This window comes from Plectropomus leopardus, chromosome 17 (assembly GCF_008729295.1).
Source record: "Plectropomus leopardus isolate mb chromosome 17, YSFRI_Pleo_2.0, whole genome shotgun sequence".
NCBI lineage: Eukaryota > Metazoa > Chordata > Actinopteri > Perciformes > Serranidae > Plectropomus > Plectropomus leopardus.
The window spans coordinates 25,372,927-25,393,534 of NC_056479.1; the positions used below are offsets into that span (position 1 = coordinate 25,372,927).

Sequence of the window (20,608 nt, forward strand, 5' to 3'; positions counted from 1 at the left end):
GCAAGTCAAGCAAAAGCTACAAGTCAGTGCAAAAAAAACAAGGATTTATACATATGTGAATAAATTCATGCATGTGCATCCTTGAGGACATAAGAAAAAAACAAAGTGGACCCACACTGAAACATTTATCCATCGAGTTACTCGAAAAACGGGTGTACTTTTTTACCAGCTACAAACAGGCTTTAGTCCTTACATCTAAATCCAGTTTTAAAATAAAGACTGTCCTCCGCAGCCTGCTTGAGAGGACAGAAAAAGTATCTTCCACTCTAATGAGTGCATATTTATACTTGCTCACCCACGTCTTATTGTTTAGCTCAAGTTTAAGGTCAACTTTAGTGTTTAGGCCTCTTTTTAAGAAGTGCACTTCACTGAGATACAAATGTAAACAATGTTTTTCTCTAGTTTGAGAGTCTGTGTCTGTGTGTGTGTGTTTAAGTAAGCCCACTCCTGTGTGTGTACATTTGGAAGACAGCACTTGCTGTTTATAATGAGGTAATGGGACGGGAGACCTAGTATGTCTGAAATGTAAACTCTAGCAGCAGCGAGCAGCTCCACACATACTGGAAAAACCCCCTGCACACAAACACCCTTTCTCTCTTTGATTCTTTGTATCTTTAAACAGTTAAACACACAAAACAGCCCCTAGTTGTGTTCAATAGACAAATGTAAAAAAAATGGGATCAATGAGTTTTGGAAACTTTTACCAACATGTCTTTGCATGAGCTTCAGTTTGAGTGTAAAAGCTGTCACTTACCTTCCTTCCTCTTTCTGACAGGCGGCAGGGTGGGGGCGGGCTGAAGGGACAACTCTTGCAGCTCATTGGCCACAGCTTCACTCTGAGGGCTGCGGATGAGGGCACCTGCATCTGGTCTCTCCCCAAACTTGGTCTCCATGGTTACCAGGGATCCAGAGTGAGGCAGACAGACCTAGGAAGTGAAGAAGCACATAGACACACACTTGGGATGGTGTAAACAAAGTCTCAGACCAAGTTTCAGAGCCGCATGTACCACAAACACCTAAAAATACTGTGCTGCCTCACAGCATAAAGCCTCTTTTAATTTATATATTCTGTCTGTATCTCTCCCTCCATGCTCCCCTGTTTTACACCCGTCACACACGCCACCGTCTCTCTTTCCCTCCAACTCTCTCTCTGTAAATGACTCATTTCTGGTTATATGAGCCTGTAGTTAACAGTGAAGACATAACAGAGGTAACAGACACCCAGCATTGACAATGGGTTGGCCACTCACGTTGTTATGGCAACTCACCATAAACTGGGAGAGCTGCTGAACAGCAGGGCCAATGAGCTGCTGTGTTAAAAAAAAAAAAAAAAAAACACTCTCTGTGGCAACACATTACATAATCAGCCTCTGGCCACTCAGCGAGGAAAGGTAACCCGGATGACCAAATACACGCACGCACACACACACACACACACACAGAAAATGTCTAAGAGGCCATGTATAACATTTTAACTATGGTTGTGCTGCAGCCGATATTTTAAGGTCAGATTCTTTTTACATTGAACGATACCTTTGCAGTTTTACGAAATATGGCCTTTTCGATTTGCCTGGAATACCGCCTCATTTTTTTTATATTCGCAGTTTCAATTTGCACAATTTGAAGGTTAATGGAAACCCGCCTTGTGCCATCAAAGCGGTGCAGCTGTTACTTTCAGCCCACCAAAAGCAGCTCTGCAAATCATTTGAAACCCTTACTCAAAGTAATATAAACAATGCCACAGCCTGACACATGGGTTTGATTTCATGGCAGATGACCTTGTTGACACAGACAGAGACTCATCACAAAGACTTGCCCGTCACGCTCCGAGATGCATCTACTGTAATGAGAGACTAAGCAGTAAGACAGAAGTGACAGCGGCTTAATTTTAGCTCCAGAATACACCCAGTGTGTTTGTGCTGGAATGTAAACAACGAATTGAGCGCAGGCTATTCAAACAGTTGCATTTATGTCAACTCAGACTTGACCTGGTTTTCCACAGTATCACGAATAGTAAAGCAGGTGCTCAAAAAGCAGAGGAACGGCCTCACAAGTTAACTGCATGTGTAAATTACTCTTGAGATGAGTATAGTGGAAATCCATCATGATTTAGGCGAGTTAAAATTCATAATTATTGTCTGAGCAGCCGCCTTTTGCGGATTATCAATGGAAAAATGAAGACTGACAAGTAGAAAGCAGCAGATAAACATACCTGCTCTTTGTTTCCTGTTAAAGCAGCACCTGCAGGTTTCCTTCTCACTGGATCCACTTATACTGAAAACAAAGTGAGAGGAAAAAAAACGGAATATATGACAAATGAAAAAGGAACTGTTGTTCAATTTATGTATAGCGTACAATGCAGGCACATAAAATGTAACATGTCAGTGGCGATGAAGATGATTAATCAACTGTATGTTCAAAGGTTTAACCTGATGTACTGCAACAATAATTCGGCTTACAGGGAGAGTCCATCCACCTGGACCACGACAAGGGGCCCGGAGGAAAGAAAACGTCACTCTAACCTCTTTAGTTTCTGAAAGCTCACCTCCGAAGTGCAGAGCAGCAGCCTATCAGGAGGAAAACGTTAAAGAAGCTCTACACCAGGACAGAGGCAGAGACAATCTGAGAACAAGTCGCTGTGGAAACAGGTGGAGTATTTAAAAACTAGAGTTACCACCTCATGGATGTATGCCGCTGCAAAGTTTACATCCGTGCCTATCCAGACTCATCAGTAGCCATGACAATGGACCTTTCCTCAGATATAAATGTTGCTGCAAAGAAGCTACATATACTGAAACATGGAAGCTTCAGACACATCTCCATCCAGGCAGCACAGAAGATCTGTACAATCAGATTCAGCCAACTTTATCAAACACAGTCAGCGGCAGCATTTAAACATCACCAAGTCAATGGCAACAGATTAACTGCTGGACAACCTGAGCAAGCACAGCAAGCATGTATGTCACTGCTTATGGGCCTAAAGTCATAAAGTGAAGTGCAGAAAAGTGGAATTCATCACTATAGTACAGCATATGTGTGTGTGTGTGTGTGTGTGTGTGTGTGTGTGTGTGTGTGTGTTTGAAAACCTCCTGAACTGTGAAAGGAATATTAAATGGTGGGTTTCAGCTGGTACAACACACAGACACTTTAATCACCACCAGTCAATAAGCTAATTTCTTTCTTTCTTCTTGCACTACCATATACATTTGCACTACTATAACTTTGCCTTGTCTATTTTTTAATGTGTCATTGTTTGTATTGTACAGTTTTTATTTATCTCTTTTTAAATATATATATATTTATGTCTACTCTCTGTCACAGAGAGTTGAGAGTAACACAATTTCAATCCTCTGTTTGTCTTGTACATACTGCAGAATTGACAATAAAGCTGACTTTGACTTTGACTTTGGTTGCAATTTGCAATCCTCATTGCTAGATACTGATAAATCCCCCTAAATCCTGCACATTGTATCTTTAAACTGCACTTTTGCTACTAAACGAAATAATAAATGTCCTCCATATGGGACACAGTGTTGTTAAATAGTGACCTTTTGAATGAATTAAGCCTGATGCAAGTATTTGGGAAACCCTGGGTATCAGTTAAATCAACGCAGCTGCAGCTGTCAACATGAGTTTGAGTCTGCTCTGTTGTAGAGACGTACCTTGGTATTATCTTTGTCCCCGGTGTCCATGCTGCTGTCAGCTCAAATGGAGACAAACAAAAGACGAGCAGAGTGTTTGGGTTGTCCGGACAGGCTGACAAGTTCGTGCGATACACATTGTGAAATCAACCAGGATGACAAAAACATAATTCCCTGCTCAAACTTTCAAAATACAAGTCTTACTGTTACCATATTAGGAAAGAAATGTTTCAAAAATATCGCTTACAAGAGTTTCGAGAGGAAAACCGTCCAACCTCCGGTGTTTTTGTGTCTCTGTGTGAAACGCAGCATCTTTGAGACTTCCTGGAGGACACTAAACCGAGCGCGAGCCGCGACAAAGTCCCCTAAACGAGGGTCCAGACCGACCACACAACCTGTCTTATTTGTTTGTCTCATTAAGACCTACTTGATGATATAAAAGAAGTGGACACACAAATATAAAGTGTCCATTTTATGTCTGTGGGAGTGGCACCTCTCTGCTGCCGCGCGCCTCTTGGCTCGAGAGTGAAAGGTTCACGTCACACGCACCTGTCCTGACAAACATTCACCTTTATGACATTTAGTTTGTAACTTAGCAAAGATATTTAGCACTGTTGCTTGCAGATTTTGGAAAGACCTATCCCGGTATATTCTCGAAAACACTGACTTTTTTTTTTTACAATAATATATTTTGTAATAAATTAATAATAATAAAGAGTTCTTGTGTAATTTTAAATTGTTTTAAGCCTGATTGTCCCCTCATATCGTGCATATCATGGTACACACACGTTGCTACTGAGAAATTCAATGGGATATGTCAAACCACGTTGTTTCCTCATATTCTAAATACTTCAGCAGTGGCAGTAAAGTGTGGGTTTATAAAGCCTGTTATTAATAATGTCTTGTAATACTTTATAATAGTAGGCCTGATAATTAATCTAAGGGACTGTACTTTATTTATTTGAATGAAAATGGGTTCTATGGTATCAGTGAGTCTCCCCTTGCCCATTTTATGCTAGTGCCATGCAATTTTTGATCAAATAAAATAAAAATGATATAGGACTGCTTGCAGTCTAATAATGAAATTAATAGTTTTTCCTTGTCAACATGAACTTCAAAACTGTATTAAAATGCAAAAAAAAAAAGAAAAAAGAAAATGTGTTCAAAAAATGTGATCAATTGTCACTTACTTGTTTTACTTGTTGTTTGACAGCACTATTTTGTGTATTTTGGTAATATTTCTCTCAAACCTACCTAGGTGACTGGATTAAAATGATGCATAACTGTCCCTCCTCCTTTAATAAAAGTATTTTAAAGTTTCTGGCTATGATAAATGCTGTAATAAAAAAACAGCACGTAATTTCCTCCCATTTAAATAAAAAAGATTTGAAGTGCCTCCCCTTTTGCAACATCCTTTCCTCTCATACAAATAAGGGGCAGCCCCTTATAAAATATGAATATATCATAAAATAGGCCTACTGGTGTGTATTTGGAACTTAAAATCTAGGTCCTAAAATCATGTATACTTAGAATCAAAATGGCATGTGTTAATTTAAAAAAATAAAATAAAATAAAATAATAGTTTAGTCCAATTCTTCTCGTGGTCACACACCTGCCACCAGAGGGCGACAAAATCAGCAGCACAGGCTGACCGTGGGGGAACCAATATTCCGGTAACAAGAGAGGGGACCAATAACTGTGACGGACCAACATGGTAGCATAACATAGCTAATGCTAAACAACTGAAAAGAATAGTAGTTATTAGCCTGTACTGAGTACTTTTTTTCATGTGGACATGTTAACACCAAATCAAGAAAACCTTTCGGTGTGTCTGACAACATATTCAATTACGTTGCATCAACGTTAATGTCATTTTTTTCTGACAACGGACTTAAACATAAGCTAGCTGACCTGTTAGCTTCCCTGGAAACACGTTGGTGATCCAGTTAAAGGTTAATAATGTGGGGTGAAATCGATCCTCCGGTTAAAAAACAACCCAGTTCGTGTGAGAGTGAACCCAGGAGTGAAACACCAGAAGAACCGGAGAAACAGTCCCAGAAATGTGGCTCTAACAGTCCCGCAGACACCCAGGTGAGACCACCTGCTGTTAGCTTTGTTTTCAAGCGTGTATTTCAAATGTCTGCTCACCGCTTCATGATCGTGTGTCTGTTTATCACGCAGCACGCGAGCCAGGCTGAGTCCACGTGTGTAAATGGCATGATAGATGTCATAGCTAAGAGTGGGAGCCTGGTGAAGAGCCAGCAGAAAGGGGAGGCTGAGCTGACCCTGGAGGAGCGCAGAGAGGAGCTGCTTCATCAGTACAGGAGCAGACCGCTGGTGTTCCTGGAGAGGTACCATGTACGTGTGCACAGCTCGGTGTGTGTGCGAGCTCTGGAAAAATGGGTGTTTTTATAAAGTCTGGCAGTGCATCAAAACAATCAAAGTACAATGATTAATTTTTTAAGAAATAAAAAATCCAGCTGTGGGTACTTTTGTACTCTGCAGCAGGCATGTAGCACCAAGTTTACCCATTTATTTATTGATTATTTATTCATTTTAGTCTGCTTTACTGTTTTATTAGATGTCTGTAAGTGCTATTTCGTTGGCAACAAGGCTTGTTTCAGTTCCTTGAAGACATTTCACCTCTCATCCAAGAAGCTTCTTCAGTTCTTGGATGAGACACAAAATTTCTTAAAGGGACTGAGACAAGTCCAGCTACCAGTGAAATAGCATCAGTGAAGACCATGACCTGGGTGACTGACTGCCCGTCCTCTTTTGATATGATGCCTATTTTACGCACCAATTATTATTATTATTGTTTTTTACAAATTCAGTTTGCTTTCTTTGTTTATTTTCACTAAAAATGTTTGCACCTTTAAGGGGTGACAAGGACCACAGAGAGATTCCACATTTTTTTATACAAAAGTTAGTCCTTTAAAACACCTTTCCAGCCAATTATCCACCCTGCGAGTCACAAACTGCTGCTGAGAAAAAAACCCAAACAACTCACGGAGAGCTCTGCCTGTGCTTAATTGAAATTTTAAAAAAAAATGTTGTCATCCTCCCTAATGTGCAGGTGGAAAGAGCTATAGTGGCCATTACTTGGTTACAGTATATTATCAATATTTTTATCAAACAGGCAAAGGTATTTAAAATACTGACCACACAGTTTACGTGCACACCTGTTCTCCTAATATCTTCTTGCTGTTTTTCTCTGTCCTGTTTCTAGCCCTGCTTAAAGCCCCACAACCTGCCAGCCTTTGACCACGTCAGCTCAGATCCACGAGCTGTTCACTACAGCAAAGTGATACAGAGGCGAGCAGCAGGATGCACCAACAGGACGAGGGTTCGAAACCAGCGATACGCTGCACTCAGGGCCTTACAGAGGGGTAGGGCTTTTTTTTCAACTAAAACAAAGAATATATCGATTCATACCATTTAACATGGACAAGAATGATTGTTGTCCTTCAGTAAGAACCTGTTAAACTCATTTACCGTAGCTGTGTTTAAATGGCTGTAAATCATTCTTAAATGGTGCAGCCAATCAAAACGACTCTAGATAACACGTATACTTTTTGTTTAAAGGGATAGTTCATACAAATATACATTATAATGTAACATGTTTACATCATGTGTAACATTAACTGTGCGTTAAAAAAAAAATTCTGTGCTCTTCTTTCCACATCGTCATTACTCTTCTTTGTCCCACCTCCTCCTCTCATAGAGGGTGAGTATTTCAGTGAGGAACAGATGCGGATGAGGGAGCCGCTGCTGTATGAACAATATATTGGCCAGTACCTGACTGATGAGGAGGTGAGAGCATGATGCCAGTGCTGTCGAAGTTTCATCTTAAAGTTTAGAGTTAAGTTTTGGCGGCATTTTTTAAAAAAAACCTCCGTTCTGAATGACTCATGTTTCAGGTGCTGGAGCGCTCACATGAGGCCATGCTGGACAATGCAGAGGGGGGACCAGGGGCACAAGCGGGAGGCACAGGAGGGCTCGCCCACCTCCTTCTCAACACCTACCAGGAGCGTCTCATCCAGAACCGCCTGCAGGAGCAGCAGGAGAGAGAGGAGGGAGCACGGGAGGAGGAGGAGGATGATGAAGATGACGGTGAGAGAAGCTAGTGAAGAGACAAAGAAACTGTCATTGTTCGTCTGTCTCTATTTTCCTCTGACTGCTTCCTTCTCTGTTCTGTCCGTCATCACGTCTCTCTCCTTGTTCCGACTGTAGATAACACTGTCCAGCAGAGGGAGTGGGAGCCCACCCCCGAGGAGAAGGCTCTGCTGAGGGAGGAGTTCATCAGTCAGATGCACCAGCACTTCCTAGATGGCAAAGACAAGGATTTCAATTATAGGTCAGCCAGCGCGAATATAATGACTGTTTAAGCAAATATGACAGAAGTTATTTTCACAACAGTTACCAACTGTAGCTTTCATTGGCATTTATACAACGTAAAGGCTGCATTTGTGTTACAGAGACACCGAACAGAGTTTTGCTGCAAATATTAATTCCTACTGGGTCCTCAACAGGATAATTGGGGCTTTAAAATATGACAGAAAATAGAATTTATTCCACATTTTATGAGAATAATTTCTGAGTGAGGAGGATATTTGAAAATTGCTGTTACAATAAACATGGTTTTATTGTTGAAGTAAACACATTTTAATGGCTTTTAAACACATGATGTCTGAAGTTGTGGACTCGCTTGCATTGGTCAATTTTTCTGCTTTGCAAACACAATCTGTAAGATTGAACAAATATTATACTAAAGTTAAATATTATATTTGTCCTGATAAACCAAACACTGAAGTGATAATATAGCAGCCAACCAATATTGAATCAGTGATATTGTTATCTCTAGAAAAAGTTACAGTGTTTTTGTGTTGCGTTCAAAGTGCGCAGCTTAAGTGTTTGTCTGTGTCCATTACAGCGAGGTGGACGAGAATCCAGACTACGACAACTTGGACATAGTCAGCAGAGATGCGGAGGAGAAGTACTTTGATGAAGATGATGAAGAGGAGGAGGAAGAGATGGAGAATAATGAAGAGGAGGAAAAGATGACAGAATAGTGGCAGTAGTAGTAAAGAGTGTTAAACAGTCACTGTTTTGACTGAACTGTAAATACTAATGTACAAAATGAGCTTCTGTGTTCCTAAGTGTAACACATGAATGCAGCAAAGCTGGAAATAAATATTGTTTTTGATTCTTTTTGCAAATCTATTAATCTTGTTTACACCCTGCACAAACCAAACTTCTTCAATCCACAAAAGTGAACATAAGCCGAAGAACAAAGACTATTATTACCTTATTACTGAGTCTGGTAAAACATCAATGAATGAATGAATACACATGAACACTTATTTAAAATAAGCCTACATATAACCTATATGTTAATCCTAATAAACAAATACACAAGTCACTTAAATATCACAAACTCAAAAAGAAGTACACCTTTATTACTATCCCTATGATACACATATATATGATTTTATGTAAACTTTTTTACATACAACCCGCTACAAAAGACACTTAACACCCAAAGAATAGACTTTAGATAACTTGCCAACCCTTCAAACAAGTTTATATAATTTTTAAACAGTACTTGGTCACAAAAATCATTTCAGTGTGGTAGTTTTTGCTTTATATTCAGAGATGAATGCAAATCTCAGCGGGCATGAACAACTCGGTACAACACTTACCGCCATATTGTTTCCATCTTTGTACTGCATGAACAGCCTTGTTTTATAAAAAGACCATCATTCCTGCAGTGAAATGCTTCTTTCATAATAATGCGATGTGCATGAATTTAGGCTTACCATGCAGGCTTGATCCGCTGGAACTATTTTTATTTTTTTTAAGTTTCTCTATTTTCAGACTGTAGTATTCATCTTGCAACTTCAAGACTTTCAGTTGCATTTTTATTTTCTCTCTCTTCAGCTGATCCAGGTCCATTGTATCCAGATTAGAGTAAGTGGAGACTGGACCCTGAGCGCTGTCGGAGTCCTGTGGGACCCTGTGGAAATAAAAAAAATATTCCACGTCCTTGTAAATAAATGAAGCATCTTTGCTTTTCCAAATAGCATTAGACCTTACCTTGTCTCTGGTGCCATCACTTGTAAATGTGCAGCATCGTGATCGGAGGTCATGGCATCTGTGTTGCCATACTCAGCCAGCTCACCTGTACGGTTAGTAGAAAATATCAAATATTCAAATTTGCATGTTTGGTCCTGCACAATAAAATGAAACTACTTCTTTTGTGGTTTCCCATCAACTTACTCATTCCCTCTATAGTTTCTTCTTTAAAAACTCCCTGAATGGACAATGTGTCTGTGACAGCAGAGGAGGTATTGAGGTCAGCAGTGTGAATGCTGTTTAATCTAAAGTTTTCAGTTTTATCCAGGATTTCAGGTTTGATGTCTGGGGTCGTGGCCACTGGTGAAGATGGAGGTGTTTCAGTTTTAATTTCTCTCTGTCCATATTCTTTTCTTTCATTATTTTGTGTAGACTCCTCTCCGTTTTCTTCCTTGACGCCTCTGAAAATGGATGGCTCTGACATCTGGTCATCATCCTTTGACGAATGGCTGTACTCACTTTGTGTGTCCTCATCCAATGGTTTACACCAACTGTCTGCTCACAAATAAAACTGAAGTTACATAACAGAATCAGATGAGTTCAATAACACTGTGGAATTAGGTTTTTTCTACTTTGGTCTATCAAAATATTAAAATGGAGCACATAGTGACACATTTCTAGATTAAAATGGCATCAATAAGCAGTGCATGATGAGAGAACAATATGTAGTAGCAGCATCAACCCACAACTGAATCCAACTGATTTAATCACTGTTATGTTTGCGTAAGTAGGACAATTATTACATTAATATTTACAAACCTTCTTGTGGATGCTCCATGCTGTCGGACTTACAATCTCTTGTGGCCTGAAACTAGAGCACGTACAGAATCATCACAGCACTATTCAGTGGTGCGAAATAATATCATCACCAGAGGAGCTCAGTATAAAGAGTGTGAGGTTCTTCAAAGCTGCTGACACTGTTTTATGAGTTAAAGGAATAGTTCACCCAAAAACACTATAAACTGTATAAAATACTCACCTTCCAAGGCAAAAAATCAATCAATTAATAGCCCCGGCTATTATTTGCTTAAACCACTAACCTCAACAGGCTTAAATCTGGGAGAGGCATCTTTATGAGACTGTTGCTCAGCAAAGATGGAAATACAATCAAATTGTTTCATTAAACCTCTTTTTTGTGTCTCTCTTGTTTACTCAGACGGTTTTCTTCTTTGGTGTTCTTGTGATCAGAAAAATGAACTGAATGACTGAATAGCAGAGAATCTTACCGAGCTAACCATGTGTGGTGCAGGTTTATACTGACAAAAGTGTAAACATTTGTTTGCATTATCCAAGCAGATAATTAACATTATCTCCAGCAGGCAGCCAACAACCAGGTTTTATACATCTAAAGAACCTCTATAAAAACGAACTGCATGATGACTGGCCCTCTAATTGAGACAGGACTTTTTTTTGTCAAAATGTGTAGCCACACAGGGCTAGTAAAAGGGTAAAAGGGAGTGGGCGTCTAACTGGGACTTGGTTTATATTTGAAGTTTCACAGCAGGTCACTGTGGTGCTTTAGGATTAATGTTAAAGGGACAGTTCCCCCAAAATCAAATTACATATCTTGTTTTGGTTTGAGTTGCTGAGTGTTGGAGATATCTAACATAGAGATGTCTGCTTTCTGTCCAACATAATGGAACTACAAAGCGCCAAAAAATATGTTTGAAAAACTCAACAGCAATGTCTCTGCAGAAATCATGGCCCAGTTACTCAAGATAATTTACTGAGACCTTGTTGTTAACTGTTTCATGTAGGAACTATTTTCTTTCTACTGAACTACACCTACCAACCGGATCACAACGCAGAAGATCTAGATTGATACATAGCAGAACAGTTTTTTTTTTTAATTTTGTGATGAACTGTCCCTTTAACATCAGCATGCTGCTAACATGCCCATAATGTTACGACATGCATGTTTAACAAGTATAATATTTCCAAAGTTTACCACTTAAGTGTAGCCTGGTAGCATGCTAACATTTGCTAAACGCTTGTGGGAATGTTATTGTTAATGTTAATGTTTTCATTCGTTTTGAAAGTATTTAGACTTAATTCCAAGTTTTGGACAAAGTGAAATTTTGACTTGATAATGGCGCAGCTGAAAAGTTAAGGCATTACCAAAGTTTTTCCTGGGAGGGGGAGTTAGTGTTAGTTTCATGGAAATCCATCCAAAAACACACATTTCACACATTTCAACCTCACAGTGGCGCTACAGGAAAAGTCGGGGATCACCAAAGTCACTATGAATCATCCACTGAGGACCATGAATGACCATCATCAGACCTACAGTGCCATCCCCAGAGCCATGCTGTTAGCGTTGCTAAAACCGTCTGAAGTGCTTTGAGACATATTACAGCGGATGATGCACACACAAAAAGAGGCAAAACAGCTCCACAGTTTCTCTCCATCTTACCTCTGGAAGCCTTTTGATGGCAACTCTAACTTTCTTCTTTGCTATCGCACTTACTATGTCAGATGCTGAAATGATCATTTTGGCCTCCCTCTCTGAAAGCAGAAGAGTGATATTCATACATCAACAGATCAATGCTTAGCAGCATAACACGCTGACATATAAGTCAGAGTCCAACATGTGACGCTACTGGGCCCCAAAAGTTTTTTTCCCCATAAACTTACGTTGTGAAAAAGATGTCTGTGTGTGGATAGTTAAAAGTGCTATAATGTTAGCAACGGGAATTGCTGAAGTTTCTTCAAAGCTTCTTCATTTCCTGAACTAAAGAAGCTCCCCTACCCCCCTTTAGCATAAAAATGTAACCCATCTTCTCTAATGTGTAAAATGTGTAAGAAAGAAAACTCTGATTTTACTCTACCAGGACTTTAAGTTCAATGATTCCTGTTGGAAACATCACCTTTAGAAGCAGGCATATCCTCATCTTCCTTTTCTCCCATTTCTTCTTCCTTTTCATTCCAGTTGTCATCCCCTGAGTCTTCAAAATCTCCATTTTCAGCCCCAACTCTTTCTTCTTCTCCCTCCTGTGTCTCTGGTGCCAATTTTCCACTGCTTGAGAGCCATTCTTCTTCAACATCATCTTCCTCAGTTTCATCTGCGGACTGTAATTCTAACTCTGTGACAGAGATATTACAATAAATAACTGTTAATTACTACCTGGTTGGTGTAAACATTGAATAAATATATATTGAATATTGAATAACCTGGCATTCCTTTGCTTATTGGTTTAATCCAAATTTCTTTTTTAAGTTAGAGTACAAGAAAATGGAGACAAACCTTCAGAGGTGCTCTCTGATTTGCAAATAGGTGATGAGCTTTTCCTTTTCTGGGTAGAAAAAAAAAAAATAAAACTCATCATTACTGTCAAAGTTGCATGTATTTGTATCACATTGTGGTGATGTAAAGTTCAGTTACCTTTATAGTCGCAGTTTCTCTCCTTTTATAATTGTTGATGGTTAGGGCTCCTTGCTGTGATAATAATGAGAAGTATGTTTGGTTTTAGTGTTTGTTCAGATTTTCTTGAATAAAGAAAAGTACACTGCATAAAGGAGGAACATTTCTTACCTCAATCCAAAACTGTAGAGGCTTTTTTTTATAGTAAATACTTGTTTTCCATTTTTTACTGGAGGCTTTCCCCCCGAAGATCTCAAAGGCGCGTAAACCAAACCAGCCGCTGTCAGACTTGATACATGCCTTATCTAAACATAGCGTACCATAAGGCAACACAAAATTAGAAACAAAAAGGGAAAAACACACAAGAAAAGCAAATAATAATAGTAGTAGATAAATAATAATAGTAAATTGAATAAATATTGGTTTCCACTTACCACTGGCCAGCTTTTCTACATGTAAGATGCCTTTTTTGCTTCCACAGGTTACAGGCCACAGTCCTAGATTTTGCATAAATTGACATTTAAGGGGGATTGTAGTATTTTTTAACCTGGGGCCTATGTTTACAAGTTTGGGATGTGTGAATGGTTCCTACTAACCACGGGTTTAGTAAACAGCTGAGGTGGGAGCTGCGACGATCTTCAACAGTTTTAACGTAATCCTGTGGCGCGAGTGCATGTGGCAAAGTTGCATTTATCAAAAGTGCTTGTTTTTCTCATTGACATGCTCATATTGTTATAATAAGATTTGGAGTTGATAGTGACTGAGAGTAACCTCGGTGTTGACCCAGAAACAGCCTCAGTCAAGTTGAAATCTCGCAGTGAGATCTCACAGTGAAATCTCGCATTGCTGCGTTGTATAAGGATGCCGACAGATGTCGCTATGCGAGAGTTGAAGAGCAGAGTTCAGTGTGTTTGATTACAGAAAGTGTATTTTAAATGGTTATCAGCAAGATTATCAGCGTCCACTTCTGCATGACTCAAAGCAAGTCAGCAAGGCTGGGACACACATCTTACCAGCATGCATTGCTCGTCGATCAAAGGTGATCAGCTCTGCACAGAACTGGCAAACGAGCCTACTCACACATCCAAACATGTAAACATATGGCCCGGGGTGAAAAATACCAGAATTTCACTTTAACGGCTTAAGACTCTTAAGGCGTTAAAGCACAGTTGACCTCCATTGTTAGCGGGGAAGATGTCATAGACAACACAGATTTTGGTAAAATGCTCTTATTTTTAAATCCTCATTGTGGAATTTTTGTCCAAAACACAGAAACATATTTTAAAGAAAGATAAATGGATGGCTCAAGACTCACCATTTTCTTGTGCTTTGTGGTTGTGGGTGGATGTGCCTGGCTGCTCATTGTCTTCCTGGTCTTCCTCCTCTTCGTCTTCCTTCTCCTCATATGCACCGTCCTCCTCCTCCTCCTCCTCCTCCTCATCATCATCATAAACATCTTGGATATAACTGACTCTCTGCTTTTTCCTTAGGCTACTTCTCCTATCCAAATCTTCTTCTTCTTCTTCTTCACAAGAGAGTCTTGAACGACACCTTTTCCACTTCATTCAGACTTCTTTCAAAATAAAAATCAAACAGCAGCAACAAAAAAAGTTGATTTTTGTTCTTCTTTTGAATCTTTTTCCCCATTTAAAAAAATCAGGTAATGTACTTGTCACCTGTTACTAATTTTGTGAGACATTTATCACCAAGTTGCTCATTGCCCCTCACATCCTACAAAAAGATAAAAGCTCATTTTGAAGAAACCACATTTTATTTATAGCCTACTGTTTATTTTATTTTTTTTTCGTTTAATTCAGTTTTCCTGTTGCGCGCGCTTCTCCAACTTCTCCAAATAGTTCACACGCCGCCCACGAATAACACGGGTTTTACGGCGGACACACCTAATGACTGCAGACACTCGGTTCTGATGACTCGTTTCCTGCACAAAAAAAAAAAAAAAAAAAAAAAAAAAACGCGAGGGGAGGCGGAAATGTGCTGCCGCGAATTTTCGACTTCACTATGACACAATCGTGACTCCGAGAGGTTCACCAGCTGCCTTTAAAGTGTGTTTCACTGAGCTGAAGTGACAAAGCTGAACAGGTCACATTTAAACCTGTGTGACGTTTTCCCGTCAAGCTGTAGGCTGCGTGACACGTGAGGAGATGGTGACGTTGCTTTCTGACCAAAGCACATTTTATTGTGTAGCAAACATTTTCACTTCAATGTTACATCTGGAAACATTGAAAGAGATCAACATTTGATATACTGAGTCATAATTCTATACATTTTTAGATGATACAGTATCTGATGCACAAACGTACTGAATTAACTGGCTCACAGCAAAACAGAGACAACAAACACACAACAATGTCCTTTTATTATATTAATGTGCCATTGTTTCACAAAACTGCAGTAAATGAAAGCAGAAAAAAACAACTTTACACTTGGTTAAAATCTCCAGAATTGCAAAACCTTGCGTCTTACCTCCACTGACCTTCAGTTGACGAAATTAAACTGAAACTATGAGCAGTAGTACTACACACTTCCTCAAAATCACTGCCTCACAGGGTGAAGTGCAGTTGACGCTGAAGGTCCACCCAGCAGTGAATGCTGTTAAACTTGCCACAGGAGGGCATCACATCCATTTACTGACACATTGCACAAAAAATAACATCAGAATAACTGTTTGAGTAATTCATTTAATTTTTAATTTCAAGACTTGCTGATGACAAAACACTGGATACAACTTGACACATTATTTATCTAACAAGATACGTTTTTATAATTGTGTTATGTGAGAGCAGATTCAATATTCTGTTACAAAGGAGTGAGAAAGCTATAAAATTTAGAAAATATTCTCTTCTGTTTCTTCTGCACCTGCTGACAGGTTAACTTGACCAGCAGACTTTGCTACAAGATGATTGGCTGTTGAAACAGGTGACATGCCTTTTGTTCCAAAAGCAGCTGCTGGTGAGTTTACAGGCTGGATCACAGCTGATACCGTCGGGTGACTTGAGTCGAGCAGAGTTGACACCGCCGCAACTTTTCTGTCTAATGTTCTGAATAAATTTTATCTTGTCAAAAATCTAACCCTTAACAAAAATTTCACTATCTCACATCACACTTATTGAATTTTCTTAGAAAGCCAGGGTGTTTTTCCTGACATGGACAGCCGAAGAATGGACTCCTTGAAAAAAATCAAAAGGGATATCAGAGCTCCAGCGAGAAGCATCACACTTGGCAAGTTAAGAGCCAAACCCACCACTACTACTCCTACCAGGAAGGAGATAAATTTCCAAATGTAGGAATTCATGCAGATGTAATTCTCTGCAGCTTGTCTTGCTTTGTCCTCCTCTTTCCTCCACAGCTCCTTCTTCTTAGTCTCCAACTCTTGCCCCTTGAAGACATTCGGCAGATTTGCCTCTCTGTCACAGATCTCTTTATTTCTCTCCGCCAGGATGCTCTCCTGTCTTTCCCTAATCTTCCTCTCCTCTCTGGGATACAGGGCCGTTTTGTAATGTTGCCCTCCATTCAGGGACACCAGGGTCTGGATCTTTGCCACGAAGCTCGTCACCTGGTCCTGGTCGTGCTGGTTCTTGTTGTTGAAGACATGGAAGCCGCCGGTGCACTTGCGGATGAAGTTGCGGAGGTTGACCTCACTCTTGGTGATCACATCGTTGATGGTTTTTCCCTCCAAACGATCCCCGTGGGTGAACAGTACGATGGTGTAGTCCCACACATTTGCGCCAAACATTGATTCGATCAGTGTGTTGGTATCTTGGTCTTCTTTGGTCATCCTTCCTATGGGGACGACTAACACAAAGACATGAGGTCCTTGTTCCTGGAGATGGACACGCTTCAGAATATCTCGCACAATTACCTCCTTGTTGCGGTCTGTCTCAAAAAAGCCGGGTGTGTCAATCACAGCGACAGGCACATCCTTCGTTTTCCCACTCACAGAGACAGGGACATCCTTAACTGTCCCACACTCCTTCTCACAGTGTTTAGTGACTCTTTCCAGCTTCATGTCTGATTTAAAAACCTGTTTCCCGAGGATGGTGTTCCCACTCGAGCTCTTGCCTACCCCACTCTTCCCAAGGAGCATGATCCTCACAGGCTCTGTGGATTCAACAAATAGGAAACATTTTACCACACAACTTAACACAATTTAATGCTGTTCGTACCTTGACCACTGTTGTTCTCATTTCTCGTATTTGCTTGGATTTTCTATTTTTGATTTTGAATGCTGTAGTCTGACCCATACTGGATTTCTGAGGATTATACGAGAGGTGTGGACTTGAGTCACGGGACTTGGACTCAAGTCACAAATTTGCTGATTTTAGACTCGATTTAGCCGTTCCAAAATGACTCATAACTTAACTTGATCTTCAACACCAATGACTCGTGATTTCACTTTAAGTTAAGCCTTCTGACTTGAAAATACTTGATAGCTTCCCCCAAGCCTACAGATTAAAAAGTATGTTATTCAGAAGTGCAAGAATCACTTAATTTCCTCCATCTGCTAACATTAACACTCGTCATTCCCTGTGAGGCGACTTAATTCCCCAGATAATCCACTAAGTTTGAACCCGTACCATCCTTATCAGTACTTCTGTCAGGCATTTCCAGCAGGATTCTTTCACATTAGCTCAAAGAGAGATAACTGGTTCAACTATTTAAGTTCCTGTAAAATTAAAACCAAATCAATGTCCTTGAGTATTAAGAAATAACAGTGTAATGAGGAGTAAGTATGAAAAGCAAAGGGTATAAATCAGTTAAGTCCAAAAAAATTTCCATGTGCAATTGGTGTATATAGTGTTTGTACATATTTTATTTTTTTCTAGACTGTGAGTTGTTGGCACCTTGTAACTTTATGTTACTATTTTGCATGTTTTCTTATTTAATTGGCACCTTGTTTTTTTGATATTCAGTATTATTATTTTTTTTTTTTAATATTTGTAACTATTTTTTACTAAACCAGCTACCAAACCAGCTACCAGCATAAGCTGTTTTTTTCCAGCAGACAGTTTTACATTTCACACATGTGAGTACTATCTGTATTTTGTTTAAAAATAAATCATTAACCTGTTTTACATAATATTACTTTCACAGTCATGTAAGCCTATTTAATGCCAACTACTGCTATAGCTTAGCTTCGTGGCTGCTTGGCTCACTGAGGAGCGAGTTAGATCACACGAGGAGTCAAGTTTCATCCAAACCTATCAACCCAGCTCAATGCAGCATACCACTGTGTATGTAGAATGATTCTGCTCTATTTTTAACTAGCTGCTCTACTTTTCACATGCTGATCTGTTTTTTAGACATAAATCTTATGCATTAAGTTATTGCTTGTTTTATTTGTTTTGTATTCTGTTACTCTTTTGTAGGCCTATGCTGAATCTGAATGACTAGTTTCGTACTTTTCATGTGAACACGTGTACTGAATCATAATAAACAAAACAAGAACTTAGTGTTAATCACAGCCAGAAAGATATATATTGTTTGTTGCTCCTTTCCTTTAAAACAAGCTAAAAAATAGACATATAAACATTTAAAAAATCTTTAATAAACTTTTTGTAGAATTCTAAATAAAATGATTTTAACATGGGTCAATGTTGACCCACTTACAAGGTGCCAATGTCCCTCGTGTGTATCTAAGGGTTTAAAGCAATAAATGCAAGCTCACTGTGACTGCAAAATAACAGTTTCCATTTTGATCATGTTTTTTAAAGAATGAACATTATTCTGTCAGATGTTATCATACACAAAGAAAAGCAGGATGGTGAGCACTAATAAAATGCCAAAACCTTCTTTGCTGCAAAGTGAAACTATAACAGACTAAACTAGGACACAATGTTACAGGAAATGTTGTGGCCCCCCCCCCCACCCACCTTGTATCAATATGCCTTTGTTTGCTTATCATACAGGAAGTAGTCAGCTGAAAAGTTGAACATGTGACGGAAAACTCTAGTAATAAGTCACAAACTGTTGGGCTATTCCATTAAAACTAAATAAAAATCTTTTTAAATCAAGTTCAGCTTATGTTGACACATTTGTCAAAACCAAAGAGAATATCTGAAAGAATTAAGAAATCATTTTCACACTTACCTTCTGCAACATTCCTCTGCTCTGCACCAGCATATATGTCCTGTTTGTTTTCCAGGATTTCTATTTCTTCCATGTCTGTTTAATGTCAGTTTACAGCACTTTCTGGACAGTGAGGCTGTTTCTGTGGAGTTTGGCTGCTCTTACAAAGTTTCTTTGTTCAGTTCTGTCAGCTCTCCAGTTTCCTCCCTGCTGATGCGGAGTGAAACAAAAAGTGAAAGCATGCAGAGCACGCCTGTGGGCAGGACACTGGCTGACACCGACTCCACCGTGTCAAGAGTTTATAGGTTTAAGGGTCTGAAAACAAATGTTCAAGGAAAGGACTGCCAAAATCAAAGTCTGGCATAATGAGCAGTAAAACTTTGATACAGTGATTACTTAAAGTAGAGATACAGTGCATTCATGATGAAAATGCATTAGTAAGTTGATGGAAACCAAATTAAATCCATATGCTGTATACTTCATATGCAAATCTGACCACAGAACAGCTTTGGTTAAGGGTCAGATAATAAAAGAGAACAACAGGAAACTATTTAAGTTTCATGTGTTTGCACAAGTTTGTGAGTAAACTTGCACTGACTGAGAAATTAGTTGATGAAAAGTGCCATCTAGTGGGCAAAGTATTTTACTTACCGGTGATTTGAAGAAGAGTTGCACGAAAAACCTCCGAGGGATCCAGAGTAAGTTCAGTATCTAAGAGTTGACAGAACCACAGCTTTTGCCTGAAATGACAACTTAACACTCTTTAAAGTGAATCCTCAAACAGTTTTCACATGGCTATATGTTCATTGGTTCAGCTACAGCTAATATGAGGCTTAAAAGTCAGTGTTACACAAATAAAGTTTTAAACTCTGTAACGTTTTGGTACAAACGTCCCTCTCTTTGTTTCCCCAACAGTGATTTCTTGCTGAGCTGCAGGGAAACAGCAATAAGAAGAGGGAATTTGCACTAAAATGACAAATGTAAGAAAATACCAGCTTGATTTTTCAAAAACAGGCTGCTTCAGACTCATACTATTTACCTTTGAAATCTGGATTGACATCAGTTTTCTTGTGCTGCATTTAAGCATTTAAACCTTTAAAGCCTTAGTGAATTGGTGTGATTTCTTTCGAAAACATGTAAAGAAGGCAAAAGCAACTTGGCAAGAAAATAGTAAAAGGTGACAAGTTAAAATAGACCCTTAATTCATCGAGTTAGATGTGAAAATATGCTGGCTTTATACACACTAAAATTACTGTTTATTTAAGGGTAGTGCAACTGCAATAAACTGCAATTTCAGGGGTGTTTCTGGGGTTTTTTTGGAAAAAAAAGGGTCCTACTCTTTAGCAAAAAGATATATCTCTGTATGGATAATCTGGGCCTGTCT

At 39.3% G+C, this 20,608-nt stretch overlaps 4 protein-coding genes across 10 annotated transcripts in view; 1 reads left to right on the top strand and 3 right to left on the bottom strand.

The window, feature by feature from the left end:
* LOC121956816 (myocardin-related transcription factor A-like) overlaps positions 1–4,065 on the bottom strand; it is a 43,531-nt gene extending 39,466 nt beyond the window's left edge. For 2 of the 4 annotated variants that reach the window (XM_042505212.1, XM_042505208.1), the window contains exons 1-4: positions 3,889–4,065; positions 3,663–3,756; positions 2,213–2,274; positions 755–926 (exon numbers count right to left, since the gene is read on the bottom strand). In XM_042505212.1, coding sequence (XP_042361146.1) covers positions 755–893 — 139 coding nt within the window. In that variant the 5' untranslated portion in view covers positions 894–926; positions 2,213–2,274; positions 3,663–3,756; positions 3,889–4,065. The remainder of the gene's footprint in view (positions 1–754; positions 927–2,212; positions 2,275–3,662; positions 3,757–3,888) is intronic. The other 2 variants (XM_042505210.1, XM_042505209.1) reach the window with 2 other exon arrangements.
* A 1,268-nt stretch (positions 4,066–5,333) lies between these two features.
* Positions 5,334–8,852, top strand: ccdc97 (coiled-coil domain containing 97). Of its 2 annotated transcripts, XM_042505681.1 has the most exons (7): positions 5,334–5,732; positions 5,823–5,999; positions 6,871–7,030; positions 7,366–7,454; positions 7,562–7,754; positions 7,875–7,998; positions 8,575–8,852. In XM_042505681.1, the coding sequence occupies exons 1-7, from the start codon at positions 5,601–5,603 to the stop codon at positions 8,711–8,713; spliced, it is 1,014 nt and encodes a 337-aa protein (XP_042361615.1). In that variant the 5' UTR covers positions 5,334–5,600; the 3' UTR covers positions 8,714–8,852. The 2 variants fall into 2 exon arrangements, with proteins under 2 accessions (XP_042361615.1, XP_042361614.1); XM_042505680.1 differs by having other exon boundaries at positions 5,334–5,999.
* LOC121957156 (DNA ligase 1-like) lies at positions 7,882–15,125 on the bottom strand. Its single transcript, XM_042505679.1, has 12 exons — positions 14,453–15,125; positions 13,572–13,634; positions 13,309–13,442; positions 13,159–13,212; positions 13,021–13,069; positions 12,644–12,859; positions 12,190–12,281; positions 10,536–10,587; positions 9,921–10,271; positions 9,738–9,822; positions 9,461–9,657; positions 7,882–7,966 (listed from the first exon to the last, which is right to left on the bottom strand). Exons 1-12 carry the CDS (start codon positions 14,700–14,702, stop codon positions 7,944–7,946), a joined length of 1,566 nt encoding a protein of 521 aa, XP_042361613.1. The 5' UTR covers positions 14,703–15,125; the 3' UTR covers positions 7,882–7,943.
* A 691-nt stretch (positions 15,126–15,816) lies between these two features.
* Positions 15,817–19,941, bottom strand: LOC121956789 (GTPase IMAP family member 7-like). Of its 3 annotated transcripts, none has more exons than XM_042505173.1 (3): positions 19,876–19,941; positions 19,246–19,539; positions 15,817–17,256 (listed from the first exon to the last, which is right to left on the bottom strand). In XM_042505173.1, exons 2-3 carry the CDS (start codon positions 19,316–19,318, stop codon positions 16,262–16,264), a joined length of 1,068 nt encoding a protein of 355 aa, XP_042361107.1. In that variant the 5' UTR covers positions 19,319–19,539; positions 19,876–19,941; the 3' UTR covers positions 15,817–16,261. The 3 variants fall into 3 exon arrangements, with proteins under 3 accessions (XP_042361107.1, XP_042361108.1, XP_042361109.1); XM_042505174.1 differs by having other exon boundaries at positions 19,246–19,434; positions 19,876–19,934; XM_042505175.1 differs by having other exon boundaries at positions 19,246–19,431; positions 19,876–19,932.
* Positions 19,942–20,608: the final 667 nt, after the last annotated feature.

Coding starts and splice junctions, on each gene's coding strand:
- ccdc97 (XM_042505680.1), top strand. CDS start 5,601: ATGTGGGGTGAAATCGATCCTCCGGTTAAAAAACAACCCAGTTCGTGT. Junction 7,455..7,561: donor AGTACCTGACTGATGAGGAG/GTGAGAGCATGA, acceptor CTCATGTTTCAG/GTGCTGGAGCGCTCACATGA. Junction 7,999..8,574: donor GACAAGGATTTCAATTATAG/GTCAGCCAGCGC, acceptor TGTCCATTACAG/CGAGGTGGACGAGAATCCAG.
- LOC121957156 (XM_042505679.1), bottom strand. CDS start 14,702: ATGAAGTGGAAAAGGTGTCGTTCAAGACTCTCTTGTGAAGAAGAAGAA. Junction 13,443..13,571: donor TGTAGAAAAGCTGGCCAGTG/GTAAGTGGAAAC, acceptor CGCTATGTTTAG/ATAAGGCATGTATCAAGTCT. Junction 12,860..13,020: donor ATCAGAGAGCACCTCTGAAG/GTTTGTCTCCAT, acceptor TCTCTGTCACAG/AGTTAGAATTACAGTCCGCA.
- LOC121956789 (XM_042505173.1), bottom strand. CDS start 19,318: ATGGAAGAAATAGAAATCCTGGAAAACAAACAGGACATATATGCTGGT. Junction 17,257..19,245: donor GCAGAGGAATGTTGCAGAAG/GTAAGTGTGAAA, acceptor TTGAATCCACAG/AGCCTGTGAGGATCATGCTC.